The sequence below is a fragment of the Gobius niger genome (assembly GCF_951799975.1).
Source record: "Gobius niger genome assembly, chromosome: 12".
Lineage (NCBI taxonomy): Eukaryota > Metazoa > Chordata > Actinopteri > Gobiiformes > Gobiidae > Gobius > Gobius niger.
This window is the reverse complement of record NC_136863.1, coordinates 9,780,955-9,803,896: the sequence shown is the minus strand read 5'-3', so window position 1 is coordinate 9,803,896 and position 22,942 is coordinate 9,780,955. Positions and strand designations below refer to the sequence as shown.

At 40.4% G+C, this 22,942-nt stretch overlaps 1 protein-coding gene across 5 annotated transcripts in view; it reads right to left on the bottom strand.

Annotated features, from left to right (window-relative positions):
• Positions 1–561: 561 nt before the first annotated feature.
• The window catches only part of megf11 (multiple EGF-like-domains 11), a 210,726-nt gene continuing 188,345 nt past the window's right edge, over positions 562–22,942 (bottom strand). For 3 of the 5 annotated variants that reach the window (XM_079568181.1, XM_079568184.1, XM_079568182.1), the window contains 10 exons: positions 22,175–22,303; positions 14,756–14,884; positions 11,213–11,341; positions 9,581–9,709; positions 7,714–7,950; positions 6,519–6,682; positions 5,714–5,777; positions 4,784–4,831; positions 2,086–2,292; positions 562–1,885 (listed from right to left, as the gene is read on the bottom strand). In XM_079568181.1, coding sequence (XP_079424307.1) covers positions 1,692–1,885; positions 2,086–2,292; positions 4,784–4,831; positions 5,714–5,777; positions 6,519–6,682; positions 7,714–7,950; positions 9,581–9,709; positions 11,213–11,341; positions 14,756–14,884; positions 22,175–22,303 — 1,430 coding nt within the window. In that variant the 3' untranslated portion in view covers positions 562–1,691. The remainder of the gene's footprint in view (positions 1,886–2,085; positions 2,293–4,783; positions 4,832–5,713; positions 5,778–6,518; positions 6,683–7,713; positions 7,951–9,580; positions 9,710–11,212; positions 11,342–14,755; positions 14,885–22,174; positions 22,304–22,942) is intronic. The other 2 variants (XM_079568183.1, XM_079568185.1) reach the window with 2 other exon arrangements.

Genomic DNA, 22,942 nt, shown 5'->3' with positions numbered 1-22,942 from the left:
CTCCTCTCGGGAAACTGAGCTCCTCACCCGATCTCGGAGGTTGCGCCCAGACACCCTGCGAAGGAAACTCATTTCGGCCGCTTGTATTCGCGATCTTGTCCTTTCGGACAAATTAAGAATGTAAGTTGCTAAAATAAACCTCTACTTCTACTACTATTAATATAATAACTGATGAATGTTGCCAGGTAGAGAAGGATAAATACACCCTTGATGGAACATGGACCACCAGATTGGGATTTCATAATATTCAAACTTAAAGGGGTGCTGTGATAAATGCACATGGTGAATGATGTGTTTTTGAAGAATTTTTGAGTACCATGAACACATTGTTTGTTTTGACATGTTAATTTACCACTGAAATCAGATATCTAGGTCAGGGCATTAGAGAAACGAAAGACCAAAATATACATTTTATGAAACATCAAATTGATAAAATAATACCTGGCATGAATTCTTGATAAATCATTCTTCTCATTAACAATTTCTGGGTTATTTTCCCAAATAAGTAATAAGTAATTAATCCATAATAAAACAAATTTTTTTTTATTCTACAAAGACCGTTGCTAATAGAGTTGATTTAATGTGAAATATACACAGGTATGTCCCAAAACAAGACGTGTCGTCACAGCGATGGGAACAACAGAACGTATAACCCAAATATATGATGAAATATTTAATGTAATGTCAACAAACGATTGTCAACATGTTATTGCTTCTACTAACAATGTGATGAAATTCACAGTTCATGAGAATTAGCTCAGATTGATGGCATTATAAAAACATAAATCTTATATCTTGTAAGTACTTTATACATATCACTCTCTTCAAGCTGCGCAGATGAATTGTTTTAGAATTTACACAGGGACAAGAGGAGAGAAAATAGAGATTAATAAATTGAAAAAACAGTTCACAACATGACACTGACCATATCACATAATAATCTGTGTTATCTACATCAGTGGGTATCCTTTGTCTGCTCATGCTCATCTTTTAAATTCTAGTGTCACGTCAATAAAATTCACCATCACTTACTGTATATAAATCCATAAATAAAGTCTTGATAAAAGATAAAAGTCAACACAAATCCTTCTTAACATCCATAATTTGTAAAACATTTTTGAAGCAGAAACACATTAAAAAAACAACACTTTTTTTTCTTTTCTTTTTTTTTAAAGTCTGGGAAAGTCTTGACTTTCTTTTGCCATTTTTATGTTTTTTTGTTGTTGGGGGATCATTGCGTCGACATGACCTTGTGATCCATTTTGCTTCTCTTAAACAACTGAAAGTCTCATCTGCTTCAAGGACAAATAATAATCTGTGAATATATTATAAATCTACCTTTCTTCTTATCCTGTTATGGAGAAAATGGTGTCTGTGTTTGAGTGCATTAGAAACAGTTAGTGGCCCATGCACCGAGAGCCAGTACCACGAGACATAAAGGGCTTTTCTCCTCCAGAAAACTCCCACTTCATGTGCGGGGCCCTCAGGAGCCTCACGTGGGTCCACTGGAGGAGCCGCGCACAGGGGCTCAGCGAGCAGCAAAGGTATAGCCAACAGTAACGGTCGCTGGTGTGTGTCCCAGTCCGGCAGTAGGCCTGGAGGGAGGGGCGAGGTGGGCGGGACAGGAGGGTGTTTGTACGTGTGTGTTGGGGTGTTGTCGGGGGAGAGCTGACTTCTGGGCTGAGGCAGGTTTAGAGCAGTGAGCTGGGGCTCTCGGGGGCCAGCGGAGGGGGGTCTGTGGCAGAGGAGCTGTGGTGCAGAGGCAGGAGGTCGTAGTGACTCTTGAGGTGGCTCTGGAGGGGGACGGGGCGCGGCAGGTCGTAGGGGTTCTGGGAAAAACCCGTGGCCATTCCGTTAGGTCCCTGCAGGACGCTCACCGTGGGCTCTGTCAGCAAAACAAAGGGGCACAAAAGGGTAAGAGGATAGTCCAGAACCGACAAAACATATTCTCTTACGTCATTTTCATCCAGGCTTCAAATGTTTTTATTGAAGATCACAGAACAAGAGCGTTAGTCCTTGTCTACTACATATCGACTGATTGTTGAGTCATTCCACAGTCAGTACAGACCACACCGTCTGACTTACCCACTTCATACACGGCCCTGGTGGCACTGCCCAGGAGCGTGGCTGTCCCTCCGAAGGGCACTTCTCTGTGGGAGGGAGACTTGACCTCCACGTAGCTGCTCTCCGAATGCTTACAGCTGAGTCCTGGGGGGTCTCGGATGGTCGCATAGGGGTTCTCCGTGTTCAGGGAGCATGAGTTGTTGTTGCACATCGAGCTTTTTATGTAATCTGCATAAACAGACACAGATTTATTCACTGACCTCATGCAGCCGGAAGTTTGAATCGCATCAATTACAAGTTTAGGTAAGCCAGTATTCCAGGATTTTAGGGGAACTTTAGGAGAACTTCAATCAAAATAGACTACCTCACCATAAAAAAGTAACAATGACAAAAAAAAAGGCCACACACTTTGATTACAGCAGACATTCACTGTGGCATTGTTTCAATAAGCTTCTGCAATGTAAAAAGATCTTGTATTGATGAGGAGAGTGTGACCACTGTGCAAAGCCTCCTCCAGCACATCCCAAAGATTCTCAATGGGGTTAAGATCCGGACACTGTTTTGCCCAATAAATGTGAGAACATGATGTCTCATGCTCCCTGAACCACTCTTTCACAATGTGAGCTCCATGAATCCTGGCAATGTCATTATCCCCATGTCATCAGGGAAGAAGAAATCCATTGATGGAATAACCAGGTCATTCAGGATGTTCAGGCTGATCTGATACTTTGGGCTTAACGTTTCTGAACATAGATCTGACCAACTGCAGCGACCCCAGATCAGAGGAGTTACTTAAATTTAAATAGTGACATTTTTCTTTTTAGACAGAGTAATTGAGTTGTGTGTGAAATAGTATAAATAAACTTGCCTTGCCTAATTGAAATAAAAAAATAATTACGTTACTCTCGTAAACATTTGACAACAAAAGTAAGTAAAAAAATCTAGAATAAATTTGGTGGTGGATTATATTCCTAGTGGTTCCTCAGAATGTCTGTCCGTGCAAACCTGCAGTGGGTTGAAGCTACAAGAACATTTACATAAATCTGCACAAAATCGTCTGTTCACAGGAACAAGACTGTCCTAGTGTAAAAGGGGGTAGTTGTATTTCTTTTCTGTCCGACAGGTGACTAATGGGGGGCGTGAAATGATCAGAGCCGAAAGGGGAGGGGGGCTGGATGGTGGGTTAGGAGCTGGTCTCATCTTCCTGATAAGAGCCTCATTAGAGCGGGCAGTGGACCCCGGGGTGCCCCCTCACTCCCTCCCTCACCACCAGCGGCCGGGCGCTCGGTGTGAGAGAGGAAATGACGGATCGGGCACGCAGCCACAGAGAGCAATTACCACTGGAACAAAACCTGGCCGCTCGGTGCTCCGGTCCAGGGAGCACCCACTTTTCACATAAATCACAGAAATATGAACGTATGGGACTTGGCTCCGGAATAGAAGTCGACAACCGGTCCAAGAAGTGAGCGCTCAAACGGACACAAGGGTAGCAGCGGAGCATTATGTACACAATCATGGTAAAATCGTTTAAAGTGTAAAACCACTTGCCACGGTAAAAAATAGAAAAGGGGGATAATAAGAAAAGATGAGGCGCAGTATAATTTTTAATGGTCTTGTTTTAAATATTGACTTAGCAGTTAAATGAAATTGTAGGATAAAAGGTAAATGGCTCTGAGCCGGAGCTAATGATAAGTGCTGAAGGGACAGCAGCCACTAACGCCAAGGTTGGTAGTTCGATCCCCTTGGACAGGACACTTCAACCACTTGGCCAGTATGAATGTCTGTGAATGTGGCTGGAGAAGCTGGTGGCGCTGTCAGTTAGGCCCAGAGCAGCCAAATATGGACAATTAGAACTCAGATGTAAAGTTTGTAAAGCACTCATTTGTACGTACAGTGTTTATATGCTTTACTTGTCATATAGAAAAAAAAAAAGGAATAGAACACAATTGCTAATTATATCTATATAAATACACTTCCGCACCCATTCGCTGTGACTTTGGTTCAATAAGCTTCTGCGAAGGCAAAAGATCCAGTGTTACATTATTTCTTCCCCATGATCTTGTATTTGTGATGGGAGAATGTGACCACTGCGCCAAGCCTTCTCCAGCACATCCCCGTTCTGGACTCTGTGGTGGCCAATAATGTGTGAAAATGAAGTCTCATGCTCCCTGAACCACATGTGCCCGTGCCATCAGGGAAGAAGAAACCCATTTATGGAATAACCTGGTCATTCAGGATGTTCAGGTCATCAGCTGGTCTCATTCCTTGGGCACAAAGTGTTACTGAACCTAGACCTGACCAACTGCAGTGACTCCAGATCATCACAGTTAGTTTTATATAGATTTTTTTTTCCAGTCAGGCAGTGTATACACAAAGCAAACTTTAACCTCACCTTATCCATTGCCGGTGACTAAAGTATCTCCAAACCTCCAAGTTTTAGTTCCTTTAAATTTATATTTAGAAAAGGCCACTCAGCCAAGGACAGAAGAAGTCCTAACACAAAGGTAGTCCAACATGCTAAGCCGTGCAATGGAGTCAAGAACACTGCTATGACTGGAACAAATCAGATAAAGGTTGAAGTGCAACAGCTGAAAAGGGAGAGGACTCAGTGTGCAGGATTACTGAAACTTGCAGGAGTGAAACGAAACATGTTTGAAAGATGTGGAAAAAAAAGTAAGCTTTGGATAATAGAACCTATACTGTGTACTATATGTTGTACCTTTCCTGGGTCCCCTCTGTGCAGTGGCCGTGTCTCCCTGTTGCACTTCTGAAACACATGTGAAATCGTTAGTTAGATCCTGTCATTACATCATTGCATGTTTATAATCATATCACACAGCAGCGCACATCACCATCTTGGCCCGATTGGATCTTTTCCAGACGGCAGAGCAGGGGACCACATGGCGCTTGATGAGTACATGGCACATAATGTACTCACTAATGTGGGAGGAGCTTGTGTCCATGCGTGGCAACGATTACACAAAGGCAAAGTGGACGCTGTAACTTATGAAGAGGAGCCTATAGGACATTGCTGAGATTATTTTTGTTTTTTAATTGATATTTAGGCTTTTCTTATTGTTCACCTGAGTTCAAGACTTTTGATCACTCATAAGCAGATCATTTCTTTGTGCACCTTCATTATTTCTCTCTACAGATGCCCTTTATATAAATCTGTATGTGGGAACAGTGCATAATTACGTACATATCAATGTAGCATTCAGAATATGGACATCTTTGTGTAATGTTTCCATGTATTATTAGTATAACTGGCCAGACTTCACTTTTTTCTTTCATTTACATGCTGCGCTCTCCAGAGTTAATATTTCATAAAGACTAAATTTACCGTCATCCGTGGCAAACCCGGTGCAATATTTGACCTCACGCGCACCATCATTGAGAGATTTGTCCACTAGTTGAAGCTAATGAGCTCCTGGTGGCCCCTATTCACCCCGGCGCACGGCTTCCACCGCTCCACTCGAATATCTTATCAAACTCAGTGCAAAGGCTGTGTCTAACTAGAATGGCTGGCTTCATCTTCATTCACGGAGGCTTATGTCCGGCAGTCTATAAGCCGATGACCTTGGAGCAGTGAGTCTAATGTGGTGCGGGGAGGAGTGCGGCGTGTCCCCAAAGAGAGCAAGAGACTGACCTATGTCGTTCAGATTGCAATATGCCCTCCATTCAGATCCGTTCCTGCCTTTCAGAGTGCTCGACTGTGAAGAGACACAGAGACGAGTGTTAGCGCTTTGTACAGAGGAAATATGGAGTCATATTTTGTTAGAACCCAAACAGTAGAGTAAATGTTTATTGATTCATACATTTATTATAAGAACTCCTATATTATCTATGTACTTGAATATAAACTCTTGTAACTTGAAACAATAATCTTCTTTTAGTTCACTGGTCCTTAAATTGCACATGAGAAGCTGAGGTGAGCAGGTACCATACATGCCTTTTGTAGAAGGAAAATAACCAGAATAACTTCAGTCAAGGTCTATGCAGTTCATTCTGGCTTTTAAAAACAGCACCTTCGGATTTGAAGAACCTGTGCATTTTAAACACTCAAGAACAGGATAAATCTCAAGGAATACAACATGCCTAAACACTAGAAAGCACTATCTCTATCCAGGGGGGCAGACCAATTTTCGGTGGCCCTCAGACAACTTGTTGAATTGGCAGAGATGGTACTTCTCTATAAGCTCTCTACAAGCTGGAAGTCTATAAGCTCAAAAAGTACCATTTTATTGTGGGAAATTGCTGGTGTTAAGGATCCAAGCCTAAATAAAGGTGTGGGATATGGCTAAAAACTAAATTTTCACTGTATTGACCACCAATCTGTGGCCCTCAGCACAGTATACACTTCTTTCTATATGCTTTAGAAGGATCTATATCTTTACAACATGATTAAGACACAAGAAAAGTAGTGTAAAAAGATGTTTTGCATATGGAGTGACCTTTAGGGTGAGAGTGCCGTCCAGTCCGCTGGAGATAGTGGACACCACATTGCACTGAGCCACAGTGTGGTAGCTGGCGTTGGAGAAGCACGGAGCTCCACTGCTGTTCTGCACCGGGGCGACCTCTGAGGGGCTGGAGCGCATGGCCACAGTACTGCCACACTCTGAAACACAGGGGCCACTGCGTCATCAACACATCTTCAGTAATCAGGAAATACTGAGAATTACACAAACACTCTGTTTAGGGAATGATAGTCCATCAGGTTGAAAAGGAAGTGAATCCCTCTGTGTAACCCGGCTGCAATTCTAATGAGCTCAAGTTGTATTTCATTCTGCCTCTGAGACAGAACATTATTATACACAAATACATTACAAAATATTGAACGGAGATGTGAGAGCTCCTCATAGTACAAAGGTAATCACTACAGCCATTAAAACGTATGAATGTGAGGAGGATCTCTTCACTTTAAGTGTTATTTAACATCTCAGCCAGGCAGAAAACACATATCAATTTAGCTTTAATGTTTATCTGATAAATGCAACAGTTCCACATTGTTTACTATCATGTTAATGGCTGCACTGGGCGCCAATAGGTTGGCTCTACACTGCGTACCACTATTTGCAAAAGTGTCCTCAAATGTGATGGATTTCTCGCCCAATATTATTTATATTGCTAATGCCACTGTTAGAAAAGCATTCTCTTCATATTCACATCCATCTTATACAACAAATAAAGAGAGTTCATTCTGAAATATTACTTGTAGAGCTGCCAAAAACTGAGGAATACCTCATGTACAGAGAACAAAATCTACATGATTTAATGCATAAAACCCGTAGTCTAAAATGCATATTGCAGTGTCCTCTGATAAAGCTGCTCCATCTGTTATTTCTCGCTCTCAACCCGGGAAAGTTGTAGTTTGTTGAGCATAAACAGCTGCCCCGAAAAGAAAAAAGTATGACATATTAGTTTTCTTTTTCCCCGCCACATTTTTTATGCATTATTGTAGGGTAATCATGGCTTAACCTTTACCAAGAGAAAAATGATTTTAGTAAACAAGAAAATGTCCACTAAAAATGTGTCTTAAAATCTTTCTAAACCCACAGCGTGTCGCACTGTCTTGTTTCTCCCCATTAGTAGTCAAACCCAGGCTCTAATGCTGTGCAGATTTCATCCATATTTGAGGAGGAGTCTCACCGGACAGGGAGTAGTCAGTGTTGGTGATGTGCATTGCCTGAGAGTAGGACACACTGGGCTGGATGTCCTGGCCTTTGTCCCGCTGCCGCTGCCGGTACCACACGAACAGGCTGAGCAGAGCCATGATGATGAGCAGGAGGAAGATGACGCCCATGACAGCCCCCGCCGACTGCCGCTCTGAACTGCGTGCCGGGCTGATCTTAGTGTAAGGGTTCAGCTCCTCCATCATCAGAGCTGCTGCACACAAGACAGGGTCATGGTTACAAGAGTGAAGGGAGGAATAGCACCAAGTCAAAACGTGTGTATTGCTCCTAATCGAGTGCTGCGAGGAAAATCAATGTGTCTAAGTCTAAGGCGGAAGTTGATCAGAGGCAGAGCGAGCACAACCACTGATGTGAAGGTCGATGGTTCGATCACAGCGGCTTCATATTCACTGGTGATTAATGAGAGCGTCTTCATGAGCACTAATATGGGGCTAATACATATATAATCTGCATTATTATGTCTGTTATATACACCAGTGGTTCCCAAAGTGGGGACGGGAGACGCTGAAGTGGGGGTCGGAAGATTTTTGATTGAAAACAGAATATTTTAGTAAAATTAAGCCAAATTTCACCTTAAATTATTATAAATGCTAATTGCATTTTACAGAAGAGGTTCCCGAGTTGTTGGTTGTGTGATTTTGGGGGTCGCGGCCTAAAAGTTTGGGTGACGTTTGATATACAGGTGAAACTCGGAAAATTAGAATATTGTTGAAAAGTGCATTGATTTATGTTATTAAACTTAAACTGTCCCCTATAATTTTATTGTCATTATTGTTATTATTTGTGTCCATCAATAATTCACCAAGCCTACGACCAGCGGTTCGTAACTGGTGAGTCGGGATCGAGACCCATTTTCAGTAGGTGTCGACCCTTCCCCAGAAGACATTTAAATATTTTCACATTAAAACTAGAGCCCAACCGATATATCAGCCGGCTTATAAAAATGTACACATATGTATTTTTTTGCGTATAATTTCAGACTCATAAGAGACGAAGACTTAACCGTAATTTGGTTTGGAATCTACAATTTTTTGACTTTCAAACAAGCTTCCTCTGAACCTACTAAACATGAATATACAGCGCCCCCTGATGTCACAGTTCAACACTGACACGTTTCAAAGCATCATACACTGGATAATAGGCGAGGCATTTCAAAAAATTGGCCAAAAATATCAGTGGTGCAGATCGGCATCGGCCTTAATAAAACCCCCATAAGGTGACCTATTAGATATGCTTCTATATATTTCTATGATTAAAACCTTTACTATATTAATAAACATTTAACTATGAGCTGCTTGAAAGATTTAAAAAAAATTACATTCAAATTACTTAAAATATTGGCCTATATATTGGCTATCGGCCATGCAAACCCCCTCCATATTGGTACTGGGCCCCAAAAATCCATATCGTTTGGGCCCTACACAAAAGGTATTGAAACACAACATGATGTTTTTCGCTGTGTATAAATATTACCATATAAGCCCCTCCCAGGGATCTGCAGATGCACACAAGCCCAAGGCACAACGCATCTTAATGGTAACCTTTATGTCACAACTGTTCATGCACCATTATAAGATAAACTAATGCTCGTTGTTGCAGTAGTTGTATTTGTAGTTGTGACAGTGGTTTAGTGGCGTAGTATGTAATAGTGGGAATAGCAGTTGTAGTAGTTGTAGCAATTGCATCATTCATTGGATAAATATGAATCTGAATGACCCATTTCAAAGCTCAGAGCCATGTACTCGTGAAGTCAGTCTGCAAAACCCTTTGAGGACACTGGTATTGTGATTCTGTGCTGGGGAAAGTGAATCGAATGGAATCACCTTGGTCACAGCGGATGCCTTTGTAGCCAGAGCTGCAGTAGCACGTTCCCGTCACGTAGTCACAGGTAGCATTGTTGAGGCACTCACAGAGCTGCTGGCACCCGTATCCAAACGTCCCCGGCGGGCACTCTGTAAAGGGAGGAGAGAGGCTGCATTACCACCCCCATCAACTGAAAGCACTTAGCGAGCCCAGCCAAAGTGTTTATGACCACACTCCAGAATTTGAAATGCGCAGGGGCTGTAGACTCAACTCTTGCGATGGGATTTCTGGCTCTGGTGGTTTAAAAAAGTTACTACAATCGCAACTCACCGTGGGCAGCCGTTAAGTTGCATGACAAATTTATGGACATCCCTCAAGGAACTCCTGAACTTCAGAGGGGGGGAAACGTAACCAGAATATTTACTCAATACACTGAAAGATTAAAATTACTCAGGTAGAAGTAAAAAAAATACTGTGACAAAACTTATCTAAGAAGTTTAAGTACTTAAAAAAAGCCTCTCAAGTACAGGAGCTAGATGAGAGTACCACCCACCTCTGCTGAGCTTTCACTTCTACTTAAAACAGAGCTTTATTCGGGATATGTGGAGGGATTTTGGATGTGTGGGACAAAATGTTATGGTTTAGTGCAGTGGTATCCAAACTTTTTTCATGGGGGGCCGCATATTGAAACGCACACAGGGTGAAGGACCATGGATCGGTGGTCAGTGCTGCAAAACCTTTGACTAGCAGAGGTTTTTTGTGCCCCATACCTTTATTTATGCTTACAACCTTCATGCCAGCTCCGTCTCACACTAAAATGATAGTTGTTACGTTAGAACTGTGTAGAATTATTACATTTCAAATAAAAATGACAATCTGGTGATGTGTAGTGATTCAGCAAGAAGGCAGGGGACCACCAAAAATTCATCTGAGGGCCACATTTGGCCCCCAGGCTGCGCTTTGGACACCCCTGGTTTAGTGGTTTTAGCCGTAGGACATGGCAACCCAAAGTATTGATTACAGCTGTGGCATTGTTTCCATCAGCTTCTGCAATGGCAAAAGATGTATTCATTTTTCACCAAGACCTGGACTGATGATGGGGGAGTGTGACCACCGTACAAAGCCTTCTCCAGCACGTCCCAAAGACTCTCAATGGGGTCAAGATCTGGACTCTGTGACGGCCAATCAGTGTGTGAATATTATTATTATTATCTCATGCTCCCTGAACCTGATCCTGGCATTGTCATCTTGGAATACGCCCCTTGCCATCATGGAAGGATATACCTATTGATGGAAGAACCTGGCCATTCAGGTAGTCAGTTGATCTCTTTCTTTTTGCACAGTTACTGAACCTAGACCTGACCGACTGCAGCAATCCCAGACCATAATAGACCATATTATTTGTTGATCAGGCAGTGTAAATGGCCAGTTTAAACTTTTTACTGTTTGAAGCAGGAGAAAGTAAATAAATGTTTGTGCCACAATTGTAGAAAATAGGCTGCAACTTCTCCACCAAATAATTTCTCATGCAAAAAACAAAACAAAACAAAACTCTTTCTCATGTTGCCTGCTCTGCTGTTATGCCTTTTCTTATGTACATTCAATTACATGTGGGTGAATTTCCATAAAGACGTCGGGCCTGTGTACTCAACTCTGCTCACAGTTGGTCCCGATGAAGCCCGTCCGACACGCGCACTGCCCTGAGATGTGGTCACAGTCGGCCCCGTTTTGGCACCGGCAAACCTCGCAACAGTCACGGCCGTAGAAACCTGAGGGGCAGCCTGCGCACACGTACAAAGCGAAGAGAGGATGAGACAAGGAGATCCATAAGAGCGTCATATGTCATATCATTGAGGACAATATTAGAAGGTGACGTTGTGTGGGTTTAATCTTCTGATTATCTCTTCAAAATAACCACAAGGATTAGTTCTAGATAAGATTTTTGTCGTCACATCGTCCAGGCCTTATTCCAGGTATGTTCTTGATGAGTTTGTAACATTATAACATTTTGGGGCCTATAGATACAGACGGCATCTCTGGAATCGCCCATATGGTCATGTTTGAAAACAGTTAAGGGGGAACACAGGAGAAAAATCTAAACTTTCTCTAATTATTCAAAAACTAATTTAAAGGGACTATACAGAGTTAAAAAATGTTAAAATTAAGTATTTTCCTCCCCCTACATGTTCCAACAATGTCCTAAGGTGTAGAATGACCCCAGACCTATTCACCACAACTGCCTCTAAAGTCCTGCACTGTCACTCAAAAAGGTGTTCGGGTCCGAAGTGCCGTTACACGTATGACCTAGGGTGGCAGTAGTGAGTAGCCTATAAAATGGCTAACTTGCATCTAGCCCCTTTAACAAATGCTGAATTATGAATTATGAATATAGTTTTCTACTAAATAAAGATACAAAGACATGAATACATAAATAACGGAGAATGCTAACATGATGTTTCATGTTAGCGTCATGCTAATTTTAACGCTAGCTAGCGCCTGCTACGACTGCCGTTTCTTCCACTTCTACTGAACAATCTGCTGTGAATAAACATCCATCATGGAACCGATTTAGACTCGACTTTATTTGTATGTGATAAATGGCTAAAATGGCTTTCCCAAAAGATTCTATTTTCCCCCTTGGCGAAGCCACGCCCCCTTCTATGACGAGATGCCGTTTGTATCTAAAAATTAATGCATTTTTACAACATAAGTGATTGATCCTCTGTCATTTGATCTTTTTATTGAAGTGAATTCCTTATGAATAGCACCTGTTATGAGGTTTTGAACTAGTTATATTATTTAAAACAAATTCATACAGTATACGAAAAGGAAATCATACAAATCAATCACATCCCTTGTGGTACGTGTTGGGAGGGCCCGGACAGATTGAATGAATGGAAATAAAAGAGTCGGTATGAAATCCAGCGAGGTAAACAAACAACAGCACCACTGACTGTATGTGGAAATAAAATAGCATCTTTAAAATGTCATTTCTATGCATATGACAATGAGGTACAGCGCTGCAGGCAGAGGCATGATGGAATGTGAATTAGTGGAGTTGATGTCTTCACTGTCCCTGCGTGAATGACTGGAATCTGTAATGACAACATGGACAGTGTGCGGCTAATATTGGCAGCCTAGACAAATGTGGGCAGAGAAGGGAGTGAAGTATATTGTTTTAAAACTTGTTTCGCAAAAAGTTTAAAAAAACATATAGTGACCCTGAGTAAAATAAGTTATTATAAATTATATAAGGGGCAGTGAAAACTCTAATGCTAACTGGCCTGCATTATTTTCGCATAACCGCAGTTAGTCCGGCAACAGTTAAATCACGTTCTATATCACTCCACTGCAGCTGTAACGGCAAACAATTGAGCTGGAACTAGTTTCAGGTAAAACGGCTTCAAAAAGTGAAATAACTCATGCCCGGGACTTTAAAAAACAAAACAGGCCCAATTTAACAGTCTCAGTTTGTGGGACCATTGTATAAGAGGATTAAACAACTCAGAGCCCCATCTGAACCACGCACAGTTTCTGTAGTTTGGCTTTACCCAAATCTAAAAGCTTATTGGGGGGAAAAAAGCGACAAAAGGAAATGAAAAAAATACTGAAAAAGCAACAAGAAAGCAACAGACATGTGATGAAAACGCAACAAAAAGCAACAAAAAAACTTGGCAAAAATATGACATAAAAACAACGAAAAAAAGCTATGAAAAAGTAACAAAAAAGCTACAAGACGTGATGCAAAAAACAGCCCCAAAAAAACACAAAAACACAAATGAAAACACGACATAACACAACATTTTTTGGGACAAAAACACGGCGACACTGTGACAAAAAAGTGACGATTACTTTGCGATTACTCAAGAAAAAAGCTATGAAAAAACAAAGGAAAATCAACAAAAACTCTGATGAAAACACAACAAAAAAAGCTACAACAACACGACAAAAACGCTTCAAAAATGTGACAAAACCGTGGCGACAAAGTGACAAAAAAATGACGATTACTTTTGTAGTTCGTAGCTTTCAAACAAGGCATTACCCTGGCCTATAGGCTGTAATCTCCAGTCGAGAAGTTTTACGATTTGGCTTAAAACCGAACTAGAGAAAATGAGCTCGGTTTAAGAGGTTAAACAGTTTTAATGAGTTAAAGACTTCTTTAACCCCTTTCAATGCAACATAATCTAGGTGTTTTTTGGTCCTTCGTTAGCCTAAACCCCTACGCAAAGACAAGGTAAAGCAATGCACTGACAACCTGAAAAAGAGCTGTCTATTCTGCCAAGACCAAGGACAGTTTCATTGGCCAAAAAAAAGTCAGTGTGTGGTTTGTGAGTGATTGATGGTGGTCGGAGGGGTCACTGGCACTGATTTGAATCCACTCGTCCATCTGACTTCGGTCAGTCGTATAGAGCTGTATCAGTGTGGAACCATCTGCCTCTATATATTTAATACAGATGAGTATGGAAGAGACGTTTAAAAAGAAGTGATACTTGTTATAAAAATGTAAAAAATTGTGTATTTAAGTACAATTTAAAGTCTCTATGATGTAACTGTATATCCTACTTGAAACTAGTGCTGTTAGCTTAACCAACCTTTGTTTACATATGGACTTGAGTGTGCTACTGTGCATGTTTGTGTAATATTGTACATGTTTGTGTTGTTGTTATACGTGGACCACAGGAAGAACGGTTATCGCTGCAGTAATAAATGGGGATACGTAATAAAGTCTGCTCTATAAAGGCTACAGTTGCTACATATTGTCAGCCTCTGTGCACAATTGCTTAAGACATGCATTTAAGATTTTGAAAAAAACACGTCAGAGCTCTTCTAGAGATTGACAGAAGATGTTTTTTTTAATGCTCCTTTTAGATATGGCCAGCTGTAGCAAAACAATAATCTCAATTTGGTCAAATAAATGACACACTGAGGCTGACGATGTGCAACTTAACACCTCATAGTGTGAAGAGAGAATGAGAAATGCATTCAATCAAAGAAGCGAGGCAGAGTGTCTGCTAAAGCGGCGTTTAAAACATATGCATTTTCAACATTTTAATAGTTGGGTCTTAAAGTTCTCCCAAATGTCAAGGCGAAGTTATATCTACGAGGCCTTTGTGCATAATAATAATGCCATTGGCGCAACAAGCCATGCAGTTACAAGCAGCAGCCCCTAGATGTCAGTGTGCATCCAGACTCACGCTGTGTGCAGTAGAGACCCGTCCAGCCCGGGCTGCACCGGCACTCCCCGTCATAGGCACTGCACTGGGCTCCGTTGTGACAGTTACATGAGTTCAGACAGTCGGGGCCCCAGTGACCGGAGGGACAGGCTGCAGGGGGGGCCACAGACACACCTCGCTTAGCACCACAACATCCCAACAACACACTCTGCTATACAGTACATGCGGCATGGTAAATCTTACACCAGTATATACAGATAACAGACCACGGGGTTGAGCATGGAAGCACATTTTAGTAAAAGTGGATATGGACGGGTTGAATTTGACTTTACAAGACATTAATAACACAGTGATAGGATGGAAGTAGATGAAAAATAATGAGATAATGAGGGATAATTCCTTTTGCAGCCCTGTTTTTATATTATCAAGACAATGCAATGTTTCCAAGCAATTGACAGACTTGATATAGAGTTAACCTCTTTCCCGAAACCAAGCACATTTTCTCCAGTTTGGCTTTACCCAAATCTAAAAGCTTCAAAATAGCGACGAAAATGAGACGAAAGCGAGGATGAAAATGCAACAAAAGAGTGACTATAACGTGATGAAAAAGCAATGAAAATGTGATGGGAAAAGTGACGAAAACAAAACGAAAAAGCCAAAAAAGAGCAACAGGAAAGTGGCGAAAATGTGACGGAAATGTGTGACAAAAACACATCAAAAAAAGTGAAAAAGAGCGAAGGAAAAGTGACAAAAAAGTGAAGAAAATGTGGCAAGAAATCTGACAGAAACGCAGAAAAAAAGTGACGACAACGCAATAATAACGCAAGGAAAAAGCTCCATTTAGATGAATTTTTTAGGTCTTAGCTTTCAAATGAGGCGTTACTCTCTCTCTCGCCTATAGTCTGTGACCTCATGGATTTGGGTAAAGCTGGAGAAAATGCTCTCAGTTAAGGTGGGGGTGAAGAGGTTATAATCACGGTTATTCATTGGCCGGGACACAAGGGACTCATGCATGTAAAAACTCACTCTCATTCATCCAGGCCCAAGAGTGGAACTTATTGTATATGTTTTAGGGGTAGAGGATGTATGTGCCATAATTACCATGTTATTACACTTTTAGGCACCACACAACGGTATTTCCTATTACGATGCTACTGCTGTGCTGTAAAGTAAAGTGCTACCGTGTGATGTAGCATTGTCATTCCTCATCGATGCCTGGATTTGTTTTCATCAGTCCCACTTAACTCTCCAGTCTTTTGTTGGCCTTGTCCCAACTCGTCTAATATCTGTTGTTGCCTGCCATCTAATCCAAATTAAGCTGTTATTTACCATGAAATAAGAAAATTGCACTGTTTATTTTAAATCCAAATGTTGATTTAGAGGTACATTGTGTTTTATCGCTGTTTGTATTAACATTTCCCACAGCGTCCCTGTTAAGCCTTATTTTGTAATAACACAGCATTATCTAATAACAGTCCAAAACGTCCTTAATGCAATCGAACCACATTTTGTAAGAAACCCTTAAAGCATCTTGCCATAAATTTGATAACTACACACTATTAGGCAGTTTGTAACGCATTGATGAATAGGAAAGGACTTTATTTCATTCATTTTTTAGAAAACATGTAGCCTTACAAACTGTTGTTCATCATTTATAAGCACCCAGAGTGATGCCTTTTTGCATCCCTTTCCGAAGGTTAGGAAAAGGGTTTGTTATTTTACACTGTTTATTCATGGTCTGAGCAAAAAAGTAATCAATATTTAGATGCTTATAAATAAGAAACCAGTGACTCGAAATGCTTTGTATATGTTTTAGAAATGATGACCATAGATACAGACGGCATCTCTGGAATCGCCCATATATGGTCATGTTTGAAAACATTTGGAGAAAAATCTAAACTTTCTTAAATTATTCAAAAAATACTTTAACAAATGCTGAATTATTAATACAGTTTTCTACTAAATAAAGATACAAAGACATGGGGAGGAACAAAGTGGTTCAACAGCCCATTAATACATAAATAAGAGAATGCTAACCTGATGCTACATGTTAGCATCGGGCTAATGCTAATGGTTAGCTAGCGCTAGCTACAACTGCGTTTTTTTCACTTCCAATCAATCAAACTTTATTTATAAAGCGCTTTTCATACCGAAAGGTATCACAAAGTGCTTTACAGATTACAACATTTAAAACAATGCGCCTGGGACAACCTCCCATATATATATACTTTGTATATTAGGATTAAATAAATAGATTAGTCAGTTAAAGGCTAAGCTAAAAAGGTGGGTCTTGAGCCTGCTCTTAAAAACATGAACGTTCTCTGCAGCCCTGAGCTCCTCCTCAGGTGGTTCCAGAGTCGAGGGCCGTAATACTGGAAAGACGCCTCACCATGAGTCTTTTTGTTGACTTTAGGAATAACTAGGAGACCCCTGCTGGAGGAGCGAAGGGGCCGTGAAGGTTCGTAAGGTAAAAGCAGTTCTGAAAGATAAGAAGGACCAAGACCATTAAGACATTTAAAAACCATTAAAAGAACTTTAAAATCGATCCTGAAACACACGGGGAGCCAATGCAGCGATTCCATATGGATATTTTCTCTTATGTGAGAAAATATCCATATCCAATATCCATCTGATTTACACTTGACTTTACTTATGTGTGATAAATAAGTTCATATTCCACCAGCAAATGGCTAAAAAGAGTGAAAGATTCTAAGATTCTATTTTCCCCCTCAGCGAAGCCACGCCCCCTTCTATGACGAGATGCCATCTGTATCTATAGTGGGGCTGGACGATCTTAATTTTTGATTCAATTTCATTTCTTCATAATGAAAATAAATGTAACTGAGTCATGAACTTGAGCGTATGTTTTAAACAAACCTCAACTCAAACAAAAAACAATGTTTTCCTCTAGTTTCATTTAACACACTTCCATTGTCTCCTACTGCAAAACTAGGTGCTGTTTCTGCGAAAGAAACCTGACAGTTATAGAGACTGACCAAAGCAGAGATTGCCATTTCAATTAAAATTTGATGAATTACCCTAGTCATAAATCTTACTGCTACTGAGATATGCTCAATATGAGAAAGGAGTGTGATACTCAAAAACTGTGCTGTGATATTTTACAAAACAATTTCAACACAGTTCAATTGTGTCAAAATAAAAAAAATAAAAAACTTGCATTGAAACCATAACAAGAAGAAAATCAAATTGTGTAAATGTGTAATTCTCTGACTGTGATAAATAGCACCTGATGGGGCGGGAACCGTTTTCAGTGGGTCGCGAGCCTTTCCCAGAAAATATTAATTTAAATATTTATTATGTACAGCAAAAGTATAGAATCATGTCTTGAGTCTGATAAAATTACAGTTTGTTAGTTGTTTATATCATCATTTCATCTTTTGGTTTATTTAATGCTCATTCAACAAACATTTTTGAGGAGTCGTATTTGGGTCACGGCTTGTCATCCCAGGGTGATTGTGGGTCCCGGCGCCGCTCCAGCTGAGAACCACTGGTGTAAAGTGTAAATGTGTAATTCTCAGTCAGATGGACGAACACAGTGACTGATAAAGTATAGCAGGGGTAGGCAATGTCAGGCCCGCGGGCCAAATCCGGCCCTCCAGGACAGAACCTCTGGCCCTCAAGATGATTTTGAGAAACATTATTATGCAAATAAGAGATCAAATTCCTTTTACAGTACTCTAAAAATGCAAGAAATAGTGTGAGTATTTTAAAAATGCCCTGGCAGAATATCCCATTTGGTCCCTACAGTATGTAACGTAAAACAGTCATTCTCAACTGGTGGGTCGCGAGTCTAAAGGGAACTTTTTTCAATATTTTCCATCTGAAACTGCATTCAGATTTAAAGGCATATCTACTGCTTTATACTTCATATTTCTTCTCTGGGTCTCTCGTGTTAGTTATTGTATTGTTGCTTATCTGTCTGCCCTTGATCATTTATGGCTCTTGATCACGTGACATGTTTGGTCACATGATCTCTTTTTTTAAAAACCTCTACACCTGTGATCAATTTTCCATGCCCTGACGAAGACCTGTGTGGTCGAAACGCGTAGGCTGGTCCATTTGTCAATAAAGGACTTTTCATTTTTGCTACAGGCCTCGAGTGCCTCACACTTTTGCTTTTTTGACTGCTTTCGCTACTTTGCACAAGCTGTTCTACAAGCCAGTCTCAGCTAATTTATCCCATGTATTCTCAGCACAGTCTTTGAAGAGCACCGGTCTACCTTTTCACTTTTTCCCAGACCATTGATGCACTCGCCCTCTTCTGTTTTTTGTTTTTGTTTTTGTTTTTATATCTACTGCTTGTTCAATAAAAAACTTCTGTGGGAATACACAATATTTTGAACGATATATGACAAATAAAGGTTTTATTTGGGTTATTTGGGCCAGTCATCCGAGGGTAACGTTCGGGACCGACTTGGTAACCGACTTGGGAACCGACTTGGTAACCACTGATGTAAAACTTTGGCATTTGCAGAAAAGAGTTCTTTACTTTAGGCTACAATGTTGAGGTTCGGCCCTTGGTGTTTTGGCGATGATGAAAATCGGCCTCAACCCAATTTTGCAACAATAATTTGGAGACATAACGTGCAGCCCTAAATGCATTATATAATAATTCTTGGGAAATGAGGACAATAGTTAATGCTGTGCTTTTACAAAATGATGAAGTCACAATTGTATGACATTTTCAGCTCTTTTTACACAGTGCAGCTCTTCATCCTTTCGGGAATATCCATTTCATAACATCCCCGAACACAAATGGAGCTAAATCATCAAAATGCAGGCTGCGACTTCATCTGACCTTTGCCCTCCGCCAGCTTTGTTACCCGCACATGTCACGCCGAATCGCCCCAAGAATAATATCACTAATACGACATCTTTCTGATCCTTGGTTATTTTACTTTGAGCAGTTAATGCAATGGAATAGCACACATCAATTTCCTCGGTTCTGACAGCTCAAAGCTCGGCGAACGATCTTTGGCCCCTGGTGCTATAAATCAAACAGCATAATGTATTACAACAATCATTTAAGCCAGCTATGTGTTTTACATCAGCTGGAGACATCAGGCAGCGGAGGTGATGAAGATGATCAATGTGCACAAAGGTAATTGGGAGGTGGGAATTAGTGGAGAAAAAAAACGGCGTTCATTTTCGTTGATGTTTTGTCATATTTTTTTAGAATATTTCTTGTGATTGAACTGACACAAAGTAATTAATAAAGACTAAAACTACGACTTAAGTTCCAGATATGTTCAATGACTGTAACAAAAATAAGCAAAAGTGGGTCAAACTAAATAGATCTGTGCTCCCAATGGAACAGATTGCACATAATTAATTCCTTTTCAATTACAGAGACCTAAACCCATACTGATTACAGTTTAAAGGCTCAGTACCTGTTTTTCTTTCTTTTTTGTTTCTTTCAAACAGTGACAACCCAGTAACCTAGTTAAATTTGAATAGTTAGCAGTGTTTCAAACTCATCTAACTTTTCCAAACACATTTCATGGAGCAGAGTGGCTTTGTATTGTTTCTAACAACTAGTCTGACTGTTAGACTTTTACTATTACTATTAGTCTACAATAGACCCTTTAATTGCTTGTAAACATTCTGGTGTTAGCTGGAGGCAGGAAGCTACATTCCTGTCTATTTCCATTGTAGCTGTCATAGTAACGATACATAAATGTCTAACTGTTGTTGGAAATATCAGATAAACCTTATTTTATCGTCAGATACAGACGGCATCTCTGGAACTGCCCATATATGGTCATGTTTGAAAACAGTTAAGGGGAAAATAAGTCGGAGAAAAATCTAAACTTTCTCTAATTATTCAAAAACTACAAATGCTGAATTATGAATATAGTTTTCTACTAAATAAAGATACGAAGACATGGGGAGGAGCAAAGTGATTCAACAGCCCATAAATACAACACAATGCTTTATGTTAGCGTTGCGCTAATTCTAACGCTAGCTAGCGCTAGCTACAACTGCCGTTTTTTCACTTCTATTGAACAATCTGCTGTGAATAAACATTCATTTGGGCCCTGATTTACACTTGACTTTATTTATGTGTGATAATTAAGTTTATATTTCGCCAGAAAATGGCTATAAAGAGTTGAAAAATTGTGTTTCCTATAAGATTCTGTTTTCCCCTTGGCAAAGCCACGCCCCCTTCTGTGACGCGATGCTGTCTGTTAGGGATGGGCGGATCGATACCACATTATCGATATATCGATACCAAACGGCTACTTTTTAAGTATCGATATTGGGCAAAAAGTATCGATACTAATTTGCATATGTAAAAGGAAGGCGTGGCAGCAATTTTAAACATAAAAGGATGATTTACATCTTTGTTCTGAGCCAAAACAGCCCACATACAGCAGAGGATTGAACTAAGCCAGCCATATCATTCTGGTTTAGTTTCTGTTTGTCATTAAAGTATTAATTTTAAACTTTGTTTATGTAGGCCCTATTTAATTTCACATTAACATTGTTTAATTAACCTGTCAAAGTAATATAACTTTAATTTACTATTAATTATATAAAATAACCAGTTTTAGAAATGTATATTGATTGAAATACATTCACCCACATAAAATGACCAGTATCGGTATCGAGAAAAATGACCCCAAAAGTATCGGTATTGTATCGATTCCAAAAAATGTGGTATCGCCCATCCCTACTGTCTGTATCTTTCTATCATTCCTGTATCATTCCTCTTGTACTTGCACCTTACGCCACAACAGGACCACATTTTTAGTTGTAGTTTTACACTTATAATTGCTAGCTTAAGTTTAATCTTATTTCTCATGATCACTTCCTGCCTCCAGCTGATGTCACTGATGATGTAAGCAGCGAAAGGGTCTACACCATGCACACTATTCACCTTATGCCGCCGCTAAAATATGAAGCACAGTAGATTGATTTGTGTAAAATTTGTGATGTTCAGTCGCACCAACAAGTCAACACTGCACTGTGTCTCTGAGCTGCCTGAAAACAGCTTTGCGTCCGTGTAGTTACTGCTTTTCTCTTGATCGTGCAGTCCTATGTAAACTAATATGAGAGAGGGGGCCGGTGCAATGAATGGCGGCACCCACGCGAACTTACAGAATAAGGTGAATAGCGGTGTCTTTATCCCTAGACATAAACAACTACGAACACAATCAAAATGGATTTTACTCTACAATGAGTAAGGAAAAAGGTAAAACAGGCAAAGCCACTTTAAGGAACAAGTCTGGACCTTTGTGCATTTGCTAAAGATTGAGAAGAGTCTTGAGTGAATGTATTAATGATAAAGTCAACAACATTCACATGACATGTTATGACTAAACCTGACCTAAAACAAAATGGAAATGGATACAAACTAAAAACCAAAGGATAATTTGTTGAATGATCAAGTGGAATGAATGGGTGAGCGTACAGTACCCTGGGAGCAGTCGTCTCCGATCCAGCCTGGGAAGCACTGGCAGGAGCCGTCGATGGGGTTACACGTGCCGTTGTTGGTGCACAGGCAGATCTCGGCACACACTCGGCCGTATCTGCCCGTGGGACACACTGAGGGACAAAGCGAGACCACAACAGGAATCAATGTGATGTTCAGGAGGCAGAAAAACACCGGTGAAGGTTTAGGGTCGAATTCAGAAGCTTAGATGTGTGAAGTTTTAGTCCTTTTGGGTCCTCTGCATGTGACCCATCCTTCAGTGGAACAGTTATTATGTTTAGGAGTACCAGGGATTAGGAGTACCAGGGCACGCTTTAGGTTGGTGCAGTAAATCAGTGCACACAAAGGAAACCCACGCAGACACAGAGAGAACGTGCAAATTCTACACAAAATGGCCTCTCGCACAATCAAGGAATCGATCGGATGCTCAGCTCGACTCGGGTATCGATCTCTCGAAGCTGAAGTGTTTTGAGCGGGTGATGCTTTAGATCACGAGACACAAACAAGGCCTTTGTTAACTTTACATACATTACTTTTTATTTATTTATTTATTAGTTTATTTGACAGGGACAGGCCACATTAATGTCCACATTAAGTCCACACATGAACAAAGCTAGTTTTCAACTGTTATCTCTGGGCAAGGTGTATAATGCCAACAATTATAAAACATATAGACATTTTTAAAAGTGTAGTCTTCATGTTTACATAACATTGCAATTTTTCATACATTAAAAACATCTCAATGTTCGTTC